We start from the raw sequence: 21143 nt of genomic DNA on the forward strand, positions 1-21143 counted from the left end.
GCAGAAAGCTGGTGTAACTGTTAATATGCAGAAAAAGCTAAAAGCGTTGCCAACATTAAATTTTAAAATGCATTACATTTGCGGAAAAGCTTTAAAGCGCTGATTTGAAGAAATACAAAGATATGCAATTGAGAGTAGTTCAGTTTAATATACATACATGTTTATATGTTTATTATAGTGTGAACTTACTCAAATCGCTAAAAATTCTACAAACTTCGAAGTAAGTTCGAACGCGCTAACAAAGGATATGATAAAGCTCTTATCTATTAGTGATAAATCTGTGTCTGTGTGGAATATTATTTTATTTAAATATCAACACATGCCGCTATCAATTATTTGCCTTTCATTTCCATTCCGTTATTTTGACTATTTTGACATTGAACTTGTTGCAAGTCGTACATAGTATGTGCTTGATCGACAAACATACGCACCAAAAGTGATTTACAGCTATAAGCCTTGTTGCTTAATTGATAAATTATATATTTTTATGACGTAATGTGATAGTGCTCATTTCAAACATTTACCTCCGTCAACCAAACAAATTGTTGAACCGATTGTCAAAAGTAATAAAATGCACACGATTATAAATTATAATGATTAACAATGACAATTTATGTATATACATATGTATGTATGTAAGTATGAAATATAGTACTCTCTTGCATGAAATAGAACAAACGTAGTGTCATGTTATCTAAAGTGGCTAATAAACCCCTCCCGTATGCAATTATTTTCGGGAAATGGTAATCTCCGGCACCTTTATTATAAACTCGCTGACATTCTAGCGTTCTAATTTAGTAGAACGCTGGACGTGCGGCGGCTAAGTTAGCTGGGAACGCAGTTGGATTGATTATATTTATATAATTATTAATTATTTGAGCAAATAACAAACAAATTGGTGAGTACGAAAGTGTTAAAGCAAGAGCGTACAGTGTGACAGTGTGACGGTGCTTCCCCTTTAGTTTGCTGAAATAATTTTCGATTAAAATGTAGAAAAAACATAATAGACTAATTAGAAGCGATTTCACAATTATTGTTTGGAGATGATTATTTTGCACTCCTGCAGCATGTTGCTACAGAGTATACTAGTTTTGTTCACCTAACGGTTGTACGTATCATCTAAAAATAATCGAATTAGATAAAGAGTTATCATATATATATGTATGTACTTATATAAATGATCAGGATGACGAGACGAGCTGAATTCGAGTGAACATATGTCTGTCCGTCAAACCAAGTTGTAACTTGAGTACAAATTGAGCTATCTTGATGAAACGACGAGTTCGTAGCTGGACGTAATCGAACCACTGCCACGCCCACAAAGGCCATTAATCGAAAACCTATAAAACGCTGTAACTAAGCACTAAAACTGTAATTTAGCACAGAGGATCGCAGTAGCATCGCCATCTGTGGACTAAAACTTATGAAAAACATAGCCGAATCCGTCCATTAATGTGATTGAAGTAAAAAAGTGGTTCAGAGCCTTCTCACCCAAATTCGTTAGGTAAGACTGGAATTTGATCGATCAGCTTTTATTACAACCAAAAGCTAAGTGGTTCGATTTGAACAATTTCTTCATAGAATGCGGCCCTGTCTCAGACAATAATCCGTGCTAAATTCCGTGAAGCTAACTCGTAAAAAGTTCTCAATACCAGCTAATTTCAATGGTTTAGCTTGTATGGCAACTATATGCTATAGTAATTCGATCTCAACAATTCCTTCGGAGATTGCACCTTCGCCTTACACAATAGTCCATGTCAACTTGCATCAAAATATCTCATGAAATATAAAGGCTTTCCACGCAGAGACTGGATGTTGATCGATCGGATTTTGTGTGACAGCTCTATGCTAATGGTTCGATATTAGCGGTTTCGACAAATCAATTTCTGTTCCTTTCAAATCGATATCTCAAAAACTGAGAGGCTAGTTCGCGTCAGTTCTCCAAAATTTCCTTCTGGCTGTTACAGACTTCTTGGAAAGCTGAATATAGCTTGTTCAAGGTAAAGAATAAAGTTAATTTTAACGTTTTTATACCAGCATATAAGGTATTTGGGAATATAGAGTCACATTTTGAAATTCTGCTAAATAAACTTTTGCCTGCAAGCCCCTCATCAATAATAATAAAAAATCGTAATACTCGACATTTAAAATGAATCATTTTTTCTACTTTTGTGACATTCGGATTTAAATAGCAAACTGATTTACTGTCATGCATTAATTTAAGAGAGAGCAGAGTACAAACAGTTCGATAAGAAAGTATGCTCTTGGAGCAGTGAAAACTTTCGAGTGAGCAAGTGCTGGCGCGTACTCGCAGTCTCACATGCGTACACGGCGAATTATGAGCTAAGGCTGTTAGTTTTCAAATTGCAACGCCCGTCAACAGAGAGCAATGTTTGCCTCGCAGCAGAACCGCTTACTGGGCGCTAAAATTATGCGCTGTATCTCTCACGGCTCGAGAACAACATTTGCGAAAGAGCAAAGAGACATTTGTAAGTGATTGATGTGCGGACTTATTTGAAAGCCGGTTTTAGAAGCTAGTGTTTGAAAGTTTTGTGAACTGGTTTCAGTTCACTACTAGAAGCTGGAACACAAAGAGCACTTGCGTTTTGCTAGCGCTAAGAATTCTTGGAAAACAATTTTTGTTTTTTTTTTTGTTTTGTTTAATCAACACTGACTTTTATAAACGCAAAATGCTTACACGACATTTGTCTATTTTTCAACTTTTACTATTCGCCGCACTGCTCGTCATCGCCATCTCCTCGACAACCACGACTGACAACTCAAACGCTAAAAACGCAGGCAAAATGTCCGGCGAAGAAGAAAAATTCCGAATTCTTGTCACACATCCCCAAGTGCCACAAGAGGCTATCGAATTGTTGCAGCGCGACTGTGAAGTAATCGTCGTCCAGAGCTTACCACCAAATCGTTCAGAAATTTTGGAGAAAGCCAAGGGTGTGCACGCCTTCCTTTGGGGTGGTCATGAGAAGCTCAACGCAGAGGCACTGGATGCTGCCGGTCCACAATTGAAAGCGATCTCCACCATGTCTGCTGGCATTGATTATGTGGATGTACCAGAGCTTAAGCGACGCAATATACCGCTGGGCCACACCCCAACTGTGCTCAATGCTGCTGTTGCTGATATAGCGGTTGGTTTACTGTTGGCAGCAGCGCGTCGTTTCCACGAAGGACGTCAGAAGATCGAGACGTAAGTTTCAGCAATAACACAAACATATTTACCTAATTATATACATATCTTTATTACAGCAACAATTGGGAGACCTACACCCTAAACTGGATGTTGGGTCAGGATCTGCGCGACTCGGTAGTGGGTTTCTATGGATTTGGGGGTATCGCTCAGGCGATCGCTAAGCGTCTTTCCGGTTTCGACATTGATAGTGTCCTATACACCACCCGTCGTCGCGTAGATGAGGAAATCGAAAAGGAATACAATGCCAAAAAAGTAGATTTCGACACTATGCTTGCTCAGAGTGATTTCGTTATCATTGCTGCACCCTTGACTAAGGAGACCGCTGGTGTTTTCAATGCCACTGCTTTTGGCAAAATGAAGAAGACTGCCGTGCTRGTSAATATTGCACGTGGAGGTAAGACGTGGTGTKRTGCTTAGACGTTCGTGKGCTAATTCAAGTAAATATTTTTAGGTATTGTAAATCAGCAAGATTTGTATGAAGCCTTGAAAACAAATCAGATATTCGCTGCCGGTCTGGATGTGATGACACCAGAGCCACTGCCACAGAATGATCCTCTCTTGAGTCTACCAAATGTTGGTGAGTAAAGGCAATCAAATATTGTAAAAGGGTTATGAATTTCCGGAAATGTCTATGTGTCTGGAATTCGTAAGTTCTAATAGAAATTCAAGTGTTCAGCCCTAAAAGCGTTGATAAGATGTGCTTACCTGTAATTTATTATTTTTTTTTTTTTAGCTGATAGCAGCGTTTTGGAAAGCAAAACTTCCTTAATTTTGCTCCGCCACAATCTTATCAATTGCTTTCGCTTTTAGGTGCACATTTCAGTATCTTTTCATTTAGTCTCATATTTCTCGATTTGATGTGTTAAGTTCTTAATGTTTTTGATCGACCAAGGTCAAAATGTCAACAAACACGCTCATAATATTCCTTTCCTTTAATTTTGTTTTAATTTCTTAATGACGGAGGCGTGTGCTTTGGTTGTAGATTGTTATCGGGTTTTTGTTTTAAATGATATTTTTGCATTATAATACATACTTGTATTTATGTTTGTACGTGAACCCAGTTTTTTACTAACAGTTTGGATCACAAATTGTTTTATTAACTTTAATTTTTGCTTTCAGTGCTCGTCCCGCATTTGGGTTCCGCCACCAGCCGCACCCGCACCGATATGGGTACGATAGCAGCGCATAATGTCTTGCGCGGACTCGCAGGGGAACCAATGTTCTCGCCTGCATACTAATTTCTTAACAGATCGCTTGGTAGGACAAAACTCTCAAACAGAATTATAAGTTTATACAACTCAACTAATTGCAATAAAAGTAAACACATAAAGAATACTTATTAATTACATGATAAGATTAGAAAAATAATAGTCGGTATATAACTACATATATCTCTGCGTCAAGAGATAATTTAAATTGATTAAAATTCTACTAGACAGCTACTTCACCTTTACAATAGCTGGCTCGAAACCGTTTTTAGAAACATGGTCTCTTGTCCATAGGAGCTCAGCATGATCCAATTTTCTATGGATCATGCCCCCTCATATGCCATTTTTAGTTCTTTGGCACCCTGTAAATCGACCCGATGAGCTGAGTCGATTTAGTCATATACATCTGTCCGTCCTGTTATATATACCCAAACTGACCCCTCGGAAAATCGTAAGGATTTGAGGTTTAAACCAAGATCCGGACTAATTTAATTCGTATTCAGAGAAATGCTATAAAGTCAGATGGAAAGACAAATTGAATGGAAATCACTATATGACATATATTAAAGATAGATCAGAACTCTCCACGCAATTTTGTAATGATAGTTCACACACTGGCCGAAATATTGGCCATAAAGTCTGCTGTGCTTCGTGGACCGATTTCACATATTTTCCTTAGTAAACAATAACAGGTCATCAAAATAGGGGCTGTTTTTTTACGTGGCGGGTCCCAAACCCAGCGCACAACCCTATGTAGGGGATATTTCGCCTTCTCACTTTAGCTCGCCTTCGAACTGATGTTCTTAGGCTAACCAGAGGATACTTGGTCAAAGACCGGAAGTCGTGAGCTGCTTGAGTCACATGTAAAAGAATCGTTTCCACTCCCAAGTGAATGGCAATCAGCAAACTTTCCTCACTTGCGTGGACTTCTACGCATGACTCCATCCCCCGAAGACGAAATATCTCCTGTCAACAAACAAACAGTCGTTGCACTCGCGACTTGGCATTCACGTCACTGTTGACAGAGTCCGTTGTGGTTTTACGTGAGTTCCTGCCTGCGAAGGCCTAACCCCACGGTGCTTTCTATTGCTGGAAGCACATAGATCAAAACAATGCGTTGATCAGCGCCCCAAAGCATGAGTGCATGCACCTGCACCATACTCTGGAGAACCAAAGCATGAGTGTCGCCACATACACTTATACTTTGGTTCCAATTGGTTTGGGTGGACAAGCACACCCTAGCCACCTTGGTCGGGTACGAGGCCCATCTAAAACCTCTGCGTACTCTAGGTCCGGCACCCGGCCGCAGTGCGACTCCACACCGGACTAATGCCCTTCCTGCATTTAGGTTTAAACCACAGCCACCACGAATCTCCGCAAGGGACCAAAAACCCAATGAGCAGATTGGAGTTTCCTCCAAAGGCAGTTGAGCCCCCAAGAATTATTTGGAACCCTTAAGAACTCAACTTCGTAAACGAAATCGTAAACGAAAACACGGTCGAATACCAGGAATAAAAAATACAGAGTACAGTAACCAYRTTTTACGATGAATACTRTAGCACTATATCTGACATGGACTATGCTGAAATTCAAGGCAAGCCCAGAATGACAGACACAGTGCATGCGGGATTTTAGTCGCCTCTTACGACAGGCATGTCTTACCAAGGGTATATTCGGTTTCCCCCCTACCCGCAGGGGGGAGTCACTGTTGACAGTCATAACATTGAAGTCGTAGATAATTTCGTCTTTCTTGGAACCAGCGTAAACACCACTACCAATGTCAGCCTGGAAATCGAACGCAGGATAACTCTTGCCAACAGGTGCTACTTCGGACTGAGTAGGCAATTGAGATGCAAAGTCCTCTCTCGACAAACAAAAACCAAACTCTATAAGTCGCTCATAATTCCCGTCCTGCTATATGGTACAGAGGCTTGGACGATGACAAGAACTGATGAGTCGACGAGAAAAGTTCTGCGAAAGATTTATGGTCCTTTGCGCGTTGGACCCGGCGAATATCGCATTCGATGGAACGTTGAGCTGTACGAGATATATGACGACATTGACATAGTTCAGCGAATTAAAAGGCAGCGGCTACGCTGGCTAGGTCATGTTGCTCGAATGGACGAAAACACTCCAGCTCTGAAAGTATTCGACGCTGTACCCGCCGGTGGAAGAAGAGGAAGACCTCCACTCCGTTGAAAGAACCAGGTGGAGAAGGCCCTGGCTACGCTTGGAATATCCAATTGGCGCCACGTAGCGAAAAGAAGAAACGACTGGCGCGCTGTTGTTAACTCGGCTATAATCGCGTAAGCGGTGTCTACGCCAATTAAGAAGAAGAAATAATAGTAGGTTAAGGTTATATTTTTACGTAATTTTCTTAAGAAGTCTTACACATTGACCAATATATACGGTAAAGTCAATCGGAAATTTAAACATCTTCTATTAGGTATAAAGGAGCTAGGGGTAGCTTTGTTTTGGTTTTATCCGCTTTAACCTAATTACATTCTGTTATTAGAGATAGATATCTCACATGCTGACGGYATAAAGTCAACCACAAGTTCGTAAATATTTATATTAGGTATATGGATTAAGGATAGCATTAACCCGATTTTACGCTGTTCTAATTCAAGCGCACATTAATAACAGAAAAATTGCCTCCGAGTTTCAATGATATAGTTCAAAGTTTAATCGATCTTTTCGGAATGAAATCAGTTATAAGCAGTGAGGTCCACTGAGTATCTGGGAATTTAAACAGATTGGTCCGATTTCTACAGATTTTTGATCTTGAGGTGGCATAGCTAAGAGACACTATTCGCTTTAAATTTAATTATCGTTAGTTTATTAGTGCTTATTTCATATTCTGTGAAGTAAAGATTCATAGGCATTTTTTTTTTAAATAGTAGTAGGTGTGGTTATTGTCCGATGTTAAAAAATGTCGTGCAATAAATTTTGTTGAACTTGATCAATTAGTAACAGAAACATTAGTTCAGGAGGTATAGAATAAGTAGGATATAGAATAAATTCAATAAAGGTGGCGTTATCCAATTCTGATGCTATGCAACCCCTCCGTTCCATCTCGAGTATATAATTAAGTGTCTCCGACGGAATTATTTATTGAGTTACCGTTATTTTGAAAGGTATCAAAATAACCGTTACATGGGGAGTAAACGTGGTTATCATTTGATTTCAGCCATTTTCACAGTTCATAAAGAAATCTTCGAAAAGCTTCATTCTAGCGGGTTTTGGTGGAAACAGCTTCTGTGTTTTTTATTATTTAAGGAAAATAATGAAAAAATATTTTTTGGCCCATCCTAATGTACAAGCATACATATATTATTACATATTTGCCACTTAATGTTAATACTCAATAGATAGCTAACAACTTTCAGTCATAAATATTTATCACTTTTCTTTGGCCACCACTGTACCAAAAGTCTGTGTGTAACAGTATGTATACACTTACTTAGTTGGAACAGTATTTGCGTTGCCAATATTAGAATAGATCAACATGAAAGCTTAATGCGCTTGAGTGGGTTTAGTGTCGTCCGAACTATTTCCTACGGTGGACACACAAAGGTGCAACAAAAATTATTCATAAAAATGGCCAGTCCAACGCGACGTTTGCACAAGGTACTCGTCTCCCATCCACAGGTACCCAAAGTAGCTTTGGAGCTGCTAAAACAACGTGGATGTGAAACAATTGTGTGCGACAGTCTGCCGCCGTCGCGTGCCGAAATAATAGGCAAATTACCCGGAGTGGATGCCATTTTCTGGGCGCACTACCAACCGCTCAATGCCGAGATACTGGACGCCGCCGGCAAGCAATTGAAAGCGGTTTCCACTATGTCGTCGGGCATTGATTACGTCGATGTAGCGGAATTCAAGCGTCGTCAAATGCCATTGGGGCACACTCCAGGCATAGTGAAAAACTCGGTGGCAGATTTGGCAGTTGGATTGATGATATCTGCCGGCAGGCATTTCCAAGCTGGACGTCAGGAGATTGAGAAGTGAGTACGCCAATATTTGAGGAGTTTTGATAAATGTTTATGTTTCGCAAGCTATGTACGTCGCCAGCTGTTTTAACAGCACTGATAACAGCGAGTGAAGCTTTCAAAGCTTATCAAACTCATGCTGGCATTGCCAACACTAATTTTTTTTTTTATAAAATAACTGTTACACGAGTAAAACTTTTTCGCATTCCTCTCTTTAAAGTTCTCTTTGGCGCACGGAGCGCATCAACTGGCTGATGGGTCAGGAAGTGCGCGGCTCTGTGGTGGGCTTCTTCGGATTTGGCGGTATAGGTCAGGCTATTGCCAAGCGTTTGCAGGGTTGGGAGGCAGCGAAAATCATATACCACACACGTTCGACGCACGAAAATCCCTTTGGCGCCATTCATGTGCCGTTCGAGCAGCTTCTGCGCGAAAGTGATTTTCTTGTGGTCACTTGCCCATTGACCGCGGAGACGCGTGGAAAATTCAATGCTGACGCTTTTAAACAAATGAAGTCGAACTGTGTTTTCGTGAATGTAGGCAGAGGAGGTAAGTGAGAGAAGGCATATCAAATTAATAGTTGGAACAGTATTATTATCTATAATTATTGCATTCGGAATTTAGGCATTGTTGTTCAGTCAGCTCTCGTTGACGCTTTGAAAAGTGGTGAAATTGCTGCTGCCGGCTTAGATGTAATGACACCAGAACCACTTCCTGCCGATGATCCCCTTATGAAGCTGCCAAATTGTGGTAAGATCATTAAATCAAATCGCTAGGCATAAAATTCAAGAATTTTAAATAAGAAATCTAGCGGCATCCCAAAAGCCTTGTAAAAGTCAGATATTACCTCTCAGTTGGACTAAAGTGTTTTATAGCTAAATATTTTAGTTAAATATTTTCCATCTCTTTACAGTCGTCATTCCCCATTTGGGCACCCAGACAATGCAGACGACCTCTGAAATGGCACTGACAGCTGCGAATAATATACTAAATGCACTGGAGGGTAAGCCGATGGTTTGTCCCGCATACTAAATGCTTTTAAATATAATATAATTATGTACATATGCCTGTGTGTATATACTTATTCGCATTTATCGTTGTTATATATTTTAAATAAAAATTGAAGAAAGTTATGTAAACAAGTAAGAAGGGGCTAAGTTCGGGTGTGACTGGACATTTTATATTTTTGAAACTTTGAAGAGTCAAAGCTGGAGGAATATCTTTAGCAGTTGGCAAAAATTTATTTTAAACGAAACCGTGAATGAATAATAAACAAATTTGGTGTCTTCTTGACTTATTTTAAAGGGCGTAGACTGAATTAGTGTTATAGCTTACAGTCGATGAAAATTATGTTAAAATCCATTAATATCCTTAAAGAAGAAATATGTGTTATAAATTCAACCGAAGTTCCTACATTTGGTATTATGAGTTCATGTGAAAACGTCAACCAGATAATCGGTATTCATTATATAATATCATATTAGAAATGTAAGGGTTAGACCAAGGTCTAGACAACTCTATACCTATTTAGCGCTAAGCTATTAGTATAATTTTATAATTTTGAAGAAAACTAGTCCACATAAGTTTAAGAAAATATCATGCGTTTTGGCTAACCTAAACAGTTTAAAGACAGGTCGAAAGCTCGTAATCATTATATAGGGTGCAATGGGGGCAGTAAAGGTCTAGGCTGATCTCACTTACCTTTGACATTGTTCAGGTGTGCTCGAGAACATAGTTTTGTGCAATTTTATAAATAAATAACTCACTCAATTGTCGGCTTATTCGACATAAGATTGGTTAGAATAAAGAAAATTATTATACATATGTAGTATAGGCGTAATTCGTAGAGTAATTTAATATATTTTAGAGATTAAACTATAACATAGCTAATATTCAGTTAATTTTGATAATATCTTATGTCAATATTGGCCGCTATATATGGAAGGAATATCGAAGTCAGCAGAAAGATTGATAATCTTACATTAGCAATTTTTACAATTTATTAAGAGAAAAAGATGCTCTCATAGTTTAATTAAGGTGCTTCACATATCATCAACAATATTTACAAAATAAAGTCAATCGATTCATTCCAAATGCCGATATTAGTTATACGAGCTAGAACAAGCTTTCTTTCGATTTTATCCATTTTATGTACATTTTTGGCATACAGACGGTGGTTTATCTGTATATAAAAGAATTTCTATTAATTTCAATTATGTATCTCAGACATTGACCTATATTTTCGATAAAAAATCAGCCATAAGCTCCGGTATTAATATTTCTGGTATCTCTAGGCTTGAATAGTTATGCTCCGATTTTGAAAATGTTTAAGGTTTGAGATATGATTTGTGTACTGGAAAGTGTAAGAATTAGATGGGATTTAAAGTTTTGCTATATGGGAAGCAGGTAGCAGTTCCGAAGTTGTGAGCGGTGCCATGCCCAACGTCTAATTTTGTTACCCCGGAGTTAAAATAATTGTCTCTGACGCACTAAGTTATAGATTTACCGCGCATTTAGTAGATCAAACCCGTTAGTATGAGGAATGGGCGCGGTTATTATCTCATTTCATTCATTTTCACACTGTCGGAGAAAATAACTAAAGCGTCTATCAATAATACAGATCTTCTTATGGTCTTGGTAAGTAACTACCTTACGTTTAAAGTTCAATCTCCTAGTTTTCCACTACTACTTTATATTCTCGCATTAGTGAAGGCCAAACTATATTCTGTTGTCTAACGGTTCTTTGAAGTATAATGACTTTTGTGATTACGAGAAAAGCCTATATGTGTGTTCTAAAAGGTTCTATTAGCTAACTATTTGTATTTTTCATGCCTTCGCACCATATCAAGAATGAGGCATAATATTTACGTGAATGGTATAGCCACTAAAAGTAAGGCCGGTAAAATTATGGAATAAATTTCATGCGATCTGTGAAATTTTCTTTCGAAATTTTTAACTTAGTTAAATACGCATGCTACTGATAAAAAGGAAATTCATTCTTTATTCTATTAACTTAAAAGTTAATTAACAAATACATATGTATTTTATTGAAAAAACTAAATACTTTACGACAAGTGAAATTTTCACGAACAGTTAATTTAAAAACAATCTATATAAATAACAAGTAAGGAAGGGCTAAGTTCGGGTGTCACCGAACATTTTATACTCTCGGATGATAAAGTGATAATCGAGATTTCAGGCGTGGTTGTGAACCGATTTCACCCATATTTAGTACATGTCATCAGGGTATTAAGAAAATATTATATACCGAATGTCATTGAAATCGGTTGAGTACTTCCTGAGATATGGTTTTTGGTCCATAAGTGGGCGACGCCACGCCCATTTTCAATTTAAAAAAAAAAACTGGATGCAGCTTCCTTCTGACATTGCCTCCGTAAAATTTAGTGTTTCTGACGTTTTTTGTTAGTCGGTTAACGCACTTTTAGTGATTTTCAACATAACCTTTGTATGGGAGGTGGGCGTGTTTATTATCTGATTTCTTCCATTTTTGAAATGTATATGGAAATGTCTAAAAGAAACGACTCTATACAGTTTGGTTGACATGGCTATAGTAGTTTTCAAGATTTGTACAAAAAAGTTAGTAGGGAGCGGGGCCACCCCCACTTTTCCAAAAAAATTACGTCCAAATATGCCCCTCCCTAATGCGATCCCTTGTGCCAAATTTCATTTTAATATCTTTATTTATGGCTTAGTTATGACACTTTATAAGTTTTCGGTTTCCGCCATTTTGCGGGCGTTGCAGTGGGCCGATTTTGCCCATCTTCGAACTTAACCTTCATATGGAGCCGAGAAATACGTGTACCAAGTTTCATCATGATATCTCAATTTTTATTCAAGTTACAGCTTGCACGGACGGACGGACAGACAGACGGACAGACAGACATCCGGATTTCAACTGTACTCGTCACCCTGATCATTTTGGTATATATAACCCTATATCTGACTCTTTTAGTTTTAGGMCTTACAAACAACCGTTATGTGAACAAAACTATAATACTCTCTTTAGCAACTTTGTTGCGAGAGTATAAAAATACCGAGGTTGTTGATTTAAATTGGAAGATTCAAAGTCAAATTCCGGGAGACTTGCGCTCATACAAATCGATCGAACATCTCGATGATAAAGACGACGCCGTGAAGTTTGGAAGTGCTATGTTTTTCACACGGTCAGATATAGTACGTGGCGTGCTCACGAGTTTGAAAACTACTTTTCTGTATACCGACTAAGAAACATTGAAAAAAAGATAAATTCAACTTTCTTTTCATTTCAAAACACATAATTTGCAGGGTCAGCTAGTTTTTAAATAAAAATTACCTCAAATTCTCATTGAGAAAATTAAAGTTAAAATTCAACACCTACTTTTGAAAAATATACACGGTCATAATCCACCTAACGTGATCTTGCTCAAAGGTTTTCGTCGTGTTTATACATATGTATATGTAGTATGCAAAGGGATACGTCACTGGTCAATGCGACAAAAGCATTTTTGCTGATTTAGAAATCTGCCAGTAGAAGTGACAACCAAGATTTGCAAAAGTGGTAAAATTTATTCGCACTTATGAGTAGTTATCAGCATAGGTACTTATGTACATATGTATGTCATCGTTTTTTATCTTAAATGTGCCTGGCCTTTCCATTGCGTTTAAATTAGTTGATTTGCCACTGTGACTTTAGTATTACGCTGGACGCGGTGTCACTCGGTTGGATTGGAATTGTTTTACTTCAAAAAAATAAATGTGAGTTTTCAGCAAAGTCTAGGGAAGTGTTTTGTTTCAATTATTATGTTTGTGGAATAACGAGGTATAAAAATAATTTCAACTTTATGATTTTACAATATCAATATCGTGCTCTGAAATGCATGTGATCTACGAACGCTTATACTCAGCGCCCCGCTCTTTTATTTTGCGAACAGAAAATACTCTCTGTTGGTGTTTGTCAATATTTTGCACTGCAAAAAATACAAAATTGTAGTAAAGCTTTTTGGTCGGTTATGCTAGCAATCTGAGGGTCGTTTTCTCAATTTGAGTTAAGTTTTGGTTAAGTTGTCTAGAACTTAATTGACTTAACTCACAGATGGCTGCTACCCAGACGATGAAAATGGCTCAAAAATAACTTCGATATCTTACGGTTCGGTTAAATCGTAAATCGTTCTTCATAAATACAGTGTGATCCAAAAATACCATCCCTGCTTTGGGCGATCAATTCACGCAAAACTGTTTTTATTTTGCTTTTTTTCGTAAATGAACAAATATTTAATTGCTATCACTGGCGCATGCAATTCGGTCCGTATTTTGATCTTATATACAGTCAAGTCCTGCCATCATATAATAAAGGTTTCTAGGCCTTTTCTAACCAAATATCCTAAAGGTAAAGGCATGGTATTTAAAATGAGTAGCACATTTGTGAAGAGCGGGTCTGGTCTATTATGGGGAAACTAGAAACATATCTTACAAGAAAGAAAGAGGAAGAAATCACGTAGCATCTAAAAGTGATGCCAAAGCTGTTGTTTTGTTTTTTGAGAAGACACCACGGTTCAGTCTAAGAGAAGGTAAACAAATTTTGCTTAAAAAGGGATTAGATAAATCTCTAAATACAATAAGACACAGACTTCAGAGATCAATCAAACACAGCAGTACTTTGAACTAATCCTCACTTTCAAACATCAACAGTGGTTTATTTTTTAACATTACATTTTGCCTTAATATATTCCTTCGATAGCTTATCACCCAAGACTAATCGAACCTCCGCTTAAGACTACAAGAAATGCGAGTTTACAATGCCCGGACAAAGTGAAAAACTGAAAATTTTAGTCACACATCCAGAAATTACACAGGTTGTTATTGACTTATTGTCGCATAAATATGAGGTAATCCTTTGCCAAAGTGTGCCGCCAACACGTTCGGAGATTCTGGAGAAGTGCAAGGGTGTGCACGCCGTATTATGGGCATCGAACCTTAAGCTCGATAAAGAAATAATTGATGCCATAGGCCCACAGCTAAAAGCGATCTCCACTAAATCTACGGGCATAGATTTTGTGGACGTGGAAGAGTTTAGGCGACGTAAGATACCGCTCGGTCACGTACCTCATGTTCAAAACGATGCAGTAGCAAATATGGCGGTTGGTTTATTGTTGGCAGCAGCGCGTCGTTTCCACGAAGGACGTCTGAAGATCGAGAAGTAAGCTTCAGCAGTAACACAAACATATTTACCTAATTATATACATATCTTTATTACAGCAACAATTGGGAGACATACACTCTAAACTTATACACATCTAGATGTGTATAAGAGACAGTGCTTGCTCAGAGTGATTTCGTTATCATTGCTGCACCCTTGACTAAGGAGACCGCTGGTGTTTTCAATGCCACTGCTTTTGGCAAAATGAAGAAGACTGCCGTGCTGGTCAATATTGCACGTGGAGGTAAGACGTGGTGTTATGCTTAGACGTTCGTGTGCTAATTCAAGTAAATATTTTTAGGTATTGTAAATCAGCAAGATTTGTATGAAGCCTTGAAAACAAATCAGATATTCGCTGCCGGTCTGGATGTGATGACACCAGAGCCACTGCCACAGAATGATCCWCTCCTGACTCTGCCTAATGTTGGTGAGTTCTTTAGGCCTCATATCAAACAGTTTTATATCTTCTTATTTAATCATTAACGTTGTTTAGTAATTCTTTCTAAGAAGCATTAGTCTCTTTCTAACTTATTTGTGACGAAGTGTGCTACCGAAATGTGAAAAATGTTTTGTACTCTTAATTAAATGTGATCCTCGCTTCTCTTCTTTTAGTGGTTATGCCTCATACAGGTTCGGCAATTAAGCGGACACGGGACGATATGTCAATTCTTGCGGCCCAAAATATTTTACACGGACTTGCAGGTGAAGCAATGCCGGCACCCGCTTATTAAATATTGAAGTATTAAATTAAGCCTGAGATTTTAATAAAACCAAATCCGTGTCACAGCATTACGTTTGTTCGTACTTCCTTTCACGTTATTCTTCTTCTTAATAGGCGCAGACACCACTTACGCGATTATAGCCGAGTTAACAACTAGAGAGTCCAAAAAGGGTTTCTCTCATCAGAGGCTTATTGTTCCTCTTCATTGGTATGATTTTTTACGTGGCGTGTCCCAAAACCTGCGCACAACCCTGCGGAGAAAATGTTTCGAGTTCTCACTTTAGCTCGCCTTCAAACGGATGTTTTTAGGCTACCCAGAGGATATTTGGTCAAAGACCGGAAGTCGTGAGCTGCTGGATTCATATTTTAAAGAATCGATTCTGGCCCCTCCGAAGTGTAGGACGCTCAGAGAACTTTTCTCACTTGCGTGAACTTCTACAGATGACCCCATCCTCCACGTTAAAGGTAGAAATTAGTAAGATTAGTAGTATGTAGCGACAGCGTTGAGTTTTTTACAATTCTTACTTTCTGAACTGAGAGAGCTACGCAGAAACATAACATAAAGATGATCAATATATATGGTGATAGACATGCGGCAATTAAAATAATAATATCGCATCACATCACGTCAGAGAATATTATCGGAGGTAGGGAGACAGTAGATGGAGTAGTAGTCCAGGCTACAAAGGAATTCCGCAAAACAAAATAGCCGATGATATATATTGTATCGAAGGTAGGGAGATAGAGTAGTAGTCCAGGCTACAAATTAATTCAAAACAAAATAGCCGATGATATTGCCATTGTATTGTATTGTATCGAATACAATACCATTTCCAAAAAGGCTGACATATAGATAGATGCAATAGCCCTACAGAAAAGAACACAAGCTTCATACTTACACAGTCTCGAAAGGATTGCAGGACAGTTGTTGGCCTAATGACTAATTTACATCACATTCTCCCAGGATGGACAGAAGTCACGACGATACCGGCAGAAAATACAGAGACACAAATGTTTAAGGAGTTGTTGTTTTGTTAAATATTTATGTTTCGAAAGCTCTGCGTGTCGCCAGCTGATTTAACAGCACTGATAACATTTAACAGTGAGTGAAACTTTCAAAGCTTATCAAACTAATGCTGGCATTGTCAACCTTAATTGCCTTTTTATAAAAGAACTGTTGCATGAGTAAAGCGTTTTCACATGTCCCTCTTTAAAGTTCTCTTTGCAGTACAGATCTCATAAAGTTTTTGAGGGGACCAGGAGGTGCCCGGCTCTGTGGTGGGCTTTTTCGGCTTTCGCGGTTTAGGTCAAGCTATTAAGAAGCGTTTGCAGGGTTGGGAGGAATCGTATACCACATACGTTACGAACGTGGGTTTGTTCAAAAAGTATCGCGATTTTTGAATTTCTCAGGAGTGGTAAAAACTGCATCGAAGAAGGAGCTAAACAAGGTCACAAAAAATTGTTGTTTTGAGTGCTTTCAGGATTGGAAAACCCGCTGCTAGTTAGCCAGCTCCGTGAAATACGGTAGCTGCGGCACCATTAATGTATTGTTTTTGGTCAAATATTCGGGCACAAGCAACGATGCGTAACAGGGGTGTTGTCATGGGACAAAAGGCATTTTTGGGTTTTCCACAAGTCCAATTGCAACCTGCATAGTATTCCTTTGTGATCGTATGGCCGTTTTGGCAAAAAATTAGGAAGCGCGACGCCCTTGCAATCTATGAAAACTGTTAGGAAAGGTCTTCGACCTTTACTGGGATGAATGAGCTTTAATTTCCACTTCATAACCATTACTCCTTGTTTCGTCACCGGTTACTACCTTCTGGACAATCTTTATCGAACTGAGTAAAACATCTCCTGAGCAATATCAACGCGACGCTGTTTTTGTTCTAAAGTGAGCAATTTCCGCACAACACAAGCTTTTCCCCAAACCATCGGTCAAAATAGAATGGCACGAGCCAATCGATATGTTTAGTTTCTCAGTAATTTTTCTAATGGTGATTCGACGATTGGCCATTACTATTTTCTTCACTTCAATAAGGTTTTCGTCTTTTCTTGACATAATCGGGCGTCGCTATTCGTCGTTCACATCTTCTCGACCCTGTTGAAACATTTTGTACTAATAATACGAGTAGTTGCTTTTGTCCAAGGTAGCTTAAGAGTCTTTCAATTAATTTTGTTTTTCCCATCCTAATGCAGTTTCCGCATTAGGGATGGCAAGATTAATCAAATGGAAATCATGAATTATTTTTCTTTTTGAAACCCCTATTTAATTGAATCGAATTTTCTGTTCTGATTAATCGAAATATTAAACGATTTTTTTACACTACATACCTTTTGGGACGGGATTCAACTATACCCGACGCACACTGATCAGGCATGCCTTAGAAATGGGTTTTTTGGGAAATGAAATAGAGGATGCTGATGAAACTGAAATTGGAAACATCAAAAGAATCTTAGGAAAATTATTTTCACTTATGGACCCTTCATAAATCATTGGTTCATAGATAAAGGCGAAGTCAGAAAAATTATACATTTACTCAAAACAAGCGACGCTTTTATTTGAATTTGAAGACACTGCCGCATCATAACAGGATCGAAGATTGCTCATCCTAAACTTTGTCTGCTTATCCACAAATATTCGAATTTGATTCGTAAATCTGTACCCGAACGTCTATTTTCTAAAACTGCTGACTATGAATTATTTTATATGCCGTTATGATCAATAAAAAAATTTAAATTATTTCATTAATCTGACACACACCGAAGAATAGCTGAAAATACGAATGACTTTTTCGTGCTTTAATTGTAGGGTTTTGGTGTGGAGGAAGTTTTGTTCTCACAAAACGGTGTCATACAGTCAAAGAAGCAGTCAATTTATTGAAACAAACTTTTTAGTTATCTCGCATCGTGGGCTCCAAGATCGTTCGATTTACGTCCATAGGAATAATTTTTGTGGGGTTATGTGATGTCGGTTGGATACGCAGATATGTCCAAAAGGATTAAATACTCGGAACTGAATAGTCTTGGCGTTTTTGTTGAATATTGATATCATTGGTCTAAATAAAAAACTTGACTGCTCCGTCACTGTTGAAAGTCACAACTTCGCTGGCTAGGTCATGTCATCCGAATGAATGAAAATACTCGAGCTCTGAGAGTAAAGCGGTGCCTACGCCAATATAAAATGATTGTATAACTTTTTACTACGAAACATCATTTCGAAAACTTCTCACTTTCAATCGCTTCAATCAATATCAGTTTCGAATCCTTTGAAATCAATCTACCTTCTAACCGTAAACCGAATAAAACACTGAACAATTGCGTGACAGTTTCAGTGCAAAAAAACCTAATCCAAAATCATGAATGGCATACTAATTGCTGGACATGTACATATACTATATGATTAAGATTGACAGGGCTCTTCACAGCAAGTGGGTGCACCTAAGTTGTCACTACTTCTATTATAAGACACTTAAAGTAGAAACATTGTATTTTCATAGCAGTCTGATTGGAACAAAATTTAAGGTCCCAAAAATGTAAGGTAGTTTTCAACCACTACCTTATATTGTATTTTCGTGAAATTATATTTTTGTTTGTTTAACGATTCTTTGTAGTACAACATAATCACGTGATTACAAAACGAGCTTATATGCTTGTTCCAATAATAAACTAACTATTTTAGCTTTTAATGCCATCGCACATGAATAGTATGGCCACTAAAACACTCCCTCTTTCCATCAGGGCAAGGCTTCTAACGGGGTTTTCAATAGGGACGTTAAAAACATAGACCGATAGAGACAGCAAATGGCGCCGTAGTTTTCCTACTGTTTGACGTGTCTTCAGTAAGGTTTTATATTTCATGAAATTATTAAAATATACTACTCAAATTCGTACCGCTACGTCCAATTTGTGGTCGTCATAATCGTACTGAGGCTCATTTATGGCTGAATGGCTGAATGGCTGAATGGCTGAATGGCTTCGTCAATAAGCAAAATATGCGTTACTGGTCACACTTACTCTATGAATTGCCACTGCATGCCGAAAAAATTACGGTTTTGGTGCGGTTTATAGGCCGGCGGCGTCATTGGGTCGTACGTCTTCCGTGATGATCAAGACCGGGAAGTAATTGGGAATGGGAATCGCTACCGCCTCTAACAACGGAATATTTTTGGCCCGAATTGGATGATATGGACTTGGACAATATGTGCTTTCAAACAGGTTGGAGCAACAAGCCACACAGCGAATGTCACAACTGATTTACTGAAAACCAAGTTTGGTGGAGGTGTTATCTCACGAAATGGCCTAGTCAATTAGACGCTTCGGTCGTGCAATTTGATGCCGTTTCTTGTGGGCCTGCGTCAAGTCTATGCTCTATGCCAACAAGCCAGCGAACGTTCTTGAAACCGTATCGAAAACTACGTTCAGCTCTCTTATTGAAAAACCCGTTATTACATCCGTTTATACTCTCACTGATATCAGAGTTGTCCAAGATTTTTTAGATGTGCCGCTGATTGGCTGTCTTATCTTGCTAATGTTCGAGTGTTAAGGTTAACTGATAAACCTAAAGAACTAAAGGAAAAACTCAACAAAGCACAAAAGCATTGTTTGAGAACTATCATATCATATCACTATCAATAGTTGAGAGCAACGTTTACATAAAACCTCCAACGGTGATTTTTATTTTCAGAAGTGATAAGCAAATCACCTGTTAGCCAACTAATACAGTTTTTTGTCGTGTATATGTATGTAAGGAGATTTGGCAATTGTTACTGCGACACACAAATTACTGGTGATTGAGCGATCAACCGGTAGAAGTGATAACCAATCTGTAGATGCCTCCAATTTGCGGAAGGGATAAAATTTATTAGCACTTATGGGTAGTTATCAGCCTAGGTACTTACCATTTGCATATGTATATCTAATCGTTTTTTTTATCTTAAATGTACCCGGTCTCTCCACAGCGCACAATTAAGTTAGTATATTTGCTACTGTGACTTCAGTATTACGCTGGACGCGTTGTTATCCGGTTGGGTTGGGGACGTTTTTTACGTTTTTACATAATATACTTTTGCTGATTGAGTTATATGCTAGACCACGGATAAAGTATCGAGAACTTAAAATGATATAAAGAGTGTTTAAGATTTCATAACATCAGAATCGTGCTTTGTAATTCATCTGTTCTAATAGTACTTAGAGTACACATCACACTCCACCTTTTATTTTGCTAACAGATAATTCGCTCCCTTGGTGGTTTTTGGTCGGCTGGGTCAGCCTCTAAGGTATCTGAGATATAGAAATAATAATCGCTTAAAGTGAAGCGCGAACTTCATAAATCTTTTAACATTACTTTTTTTTATCCGAATCCAAACCGCGACTACAAGTAGTACGCGTTAGAAATGCCAGAACAAAGTGAAAAACTCAAAGTTTTAGTCACACATCCAGCAACTCCACAGGCTGCTATTGACTTATTGTCGCATAAATATGAGGTAATCCTTTGCCAAAGTGTGCCGCCGATACGTTCGGAGATTCTGGAGAAGTGCAACGGTGTGCATGCTGTATTATGGGCCACGCATCTTCCCCTCGATAAAGGAATACTTGATGCCATAGGACCACAACTCAAAGTGGTATCCACTAGATCTGGGGGCACTGATTTTGTAGACGTAGAAGAGTTTAAGCGACGCAAGATACTGCTCGGTCATACACCCTGTGTTCAAAACGATGCAGTGGCAAATATGGCGGTTGGTTTATTGTTGGCAGCAGCGCGTCGTTTCCACGAAGGACGTCTGAAGATCGAGAAGTAAGCTTCAGCAGTAACACAAAC

The 21143-nt window shown here is 38.4% G+C and overlaps 4 protein-coding genes across 6 annotated transcripts; all 4 read left to right on the forward strand.

Moving 5' to 3' along the window:
* Positions 1 to 791: 791 nt before the first annotated feature.
* Positions 792 to 4543, forward strand: LOC108973573 (glyoxylate reductase/hydroxypyruvate reductase-like). 3 transcript variants are annotated; one of them, XM_018940931.1, is made up of 5 exons: positions 792 to 898; positions 2800 to 3205; positions 3265 to 3602; positions 3660 to 3785; positions 4328 to 4543. In XM_018940931.1, exons 2-5 carry the CDS (start codon positions 2805 to 2807, stop codon positions 4444 to 4446), a joined length of 984 nt encoding a protein of 327 aa, XP_018796476.1. In that variant the 5' UTR covers positions 792 to 898; positions 2800 to 2804; the 3' UTR covers positions 4447 to 4543. The 3 variants fall into 3 exon arrangements, with proteins under 3 accessions (XP_018796476.1, XP_018796475.1, XP_018796474.1); XM_018940930.1 differs by lacking the exon at positions 792 to 898 and adding an exon at positions 2246 to 2489; XM_018940929.1 differs by lacking the exon at positions 792 to 898 and having other exon boundaries at positions 2553 to 3205.
* A 3389-nt stretch (positions 4544 to 7932) lies between these two features.
* Positions 7933 to 9551, forward strand: LOC108973574 (glyoxylate reductase/hydroxypyruvate reductase-like). The gene is made up of 4 exons (XM_018940932.1): positions 7933 to 8423; positions 8629 to 8954; positions 9030 to 9155; positions 9319 to 9551. The coding sequence occupies exons 1-4, from the start codon at positions 7936 to 7938 to the stop codon at positions 9435 to 9437; spliced, it is 1059 nt and encodes a 352-aa protein (XP_018796477.1). The 5' UTR covers positions 7933 to 7935; the 3' UTR covers positions 9438 to 9551.
* Positions 9552 to 14200: 4649 nt separating this feature from the next.
* Positions 14201 to 14605, forward strand: LOC108973540 (probable 2-ketogluconate reductase). Its single transcript, XM_018940884.1, has one exon. The coding sequence runs from the start codon at positions 14201 to 14203 to the stop codon at positions 14603 to 14605; it is 405 nt and encodes a 134-aa protein (XP_018796429.1).
* A 5365-nt stretch (positions 14606 to 19970) lies between these two features.
* LOC108973541 (glyoxylate reductase/hydroxypyruvate reductase-like) lies at positions 19971 to 21123 on the forward strand. Its single transcript, XM_018940885.1, has 2 exons — positions 19971 to 20199; positions 20284 to 21123. Exon 2 carries the CDS (start codon positions 20719 to 20721, stop codon positions 21121 to 21123), a length of 405 nt encoding a protein of 134 aa, XP_018796430.1. The 5' UTR covers positions 19971 to 20199; positions 20284 to 20718.
* The last annotated feature ends 20 nt before the right edge of the window (positions 21124 to 21143 follow it).

Source organism: Bactrocera latifrons, unplaced genomic scaffold (assembly GCF_001853355.1).
Source record: "Bactrocera latifrons isolate USDA-ARS-PBARC rearing strain unplaced genomic scaffold, ASM185335v1 scaffold_49, whole genome shotgun sequence".
Taxonomy (NCBI): domain Eukaryota; kingdom Metazoa; phylum Arthropoda; class Insecta; order Diptera; family Tephritidae; genus Bactrocera; species Bactrocera latifrons.

Coding starts and splice junctions, on each gene's coding strand:
- LOC108973540 (XM_018940884.1), top strand. CDS start 14,201: ATGCCCGGACAAAGTGAAAAACTGAAAATTTTAGTCACACATCCAGAA.
- LOC108973541 (XM_018940885.1), top strand. CDS start 20,719: ATGCCAGAACAAAGTGAAAAACTCAAAGTTTTAGTCACACATCCAGCA.
- LOC108973574 (XM_018940932.1), top strand. CDS start 7,936: ATGCGCTTGAGTGGGTTTAGTGTCGTCCGAACTATTTCCTACGGTGGA. Junction 8,424..8,628: donor GGACGTCAGGAGATTGAGAA/GTGAGTACGCCA, acceptor CTCTCTTTAAAG/TTCTCTTTGGCGCACGGAGC. Junction 8,955..9,029: donor CGTGAATGTAGGCAGAGGAG/GTAAGTGAGAGA, acceptor TTCGGAATTTAG/GCATTGTTGTTCAGTCAGCT.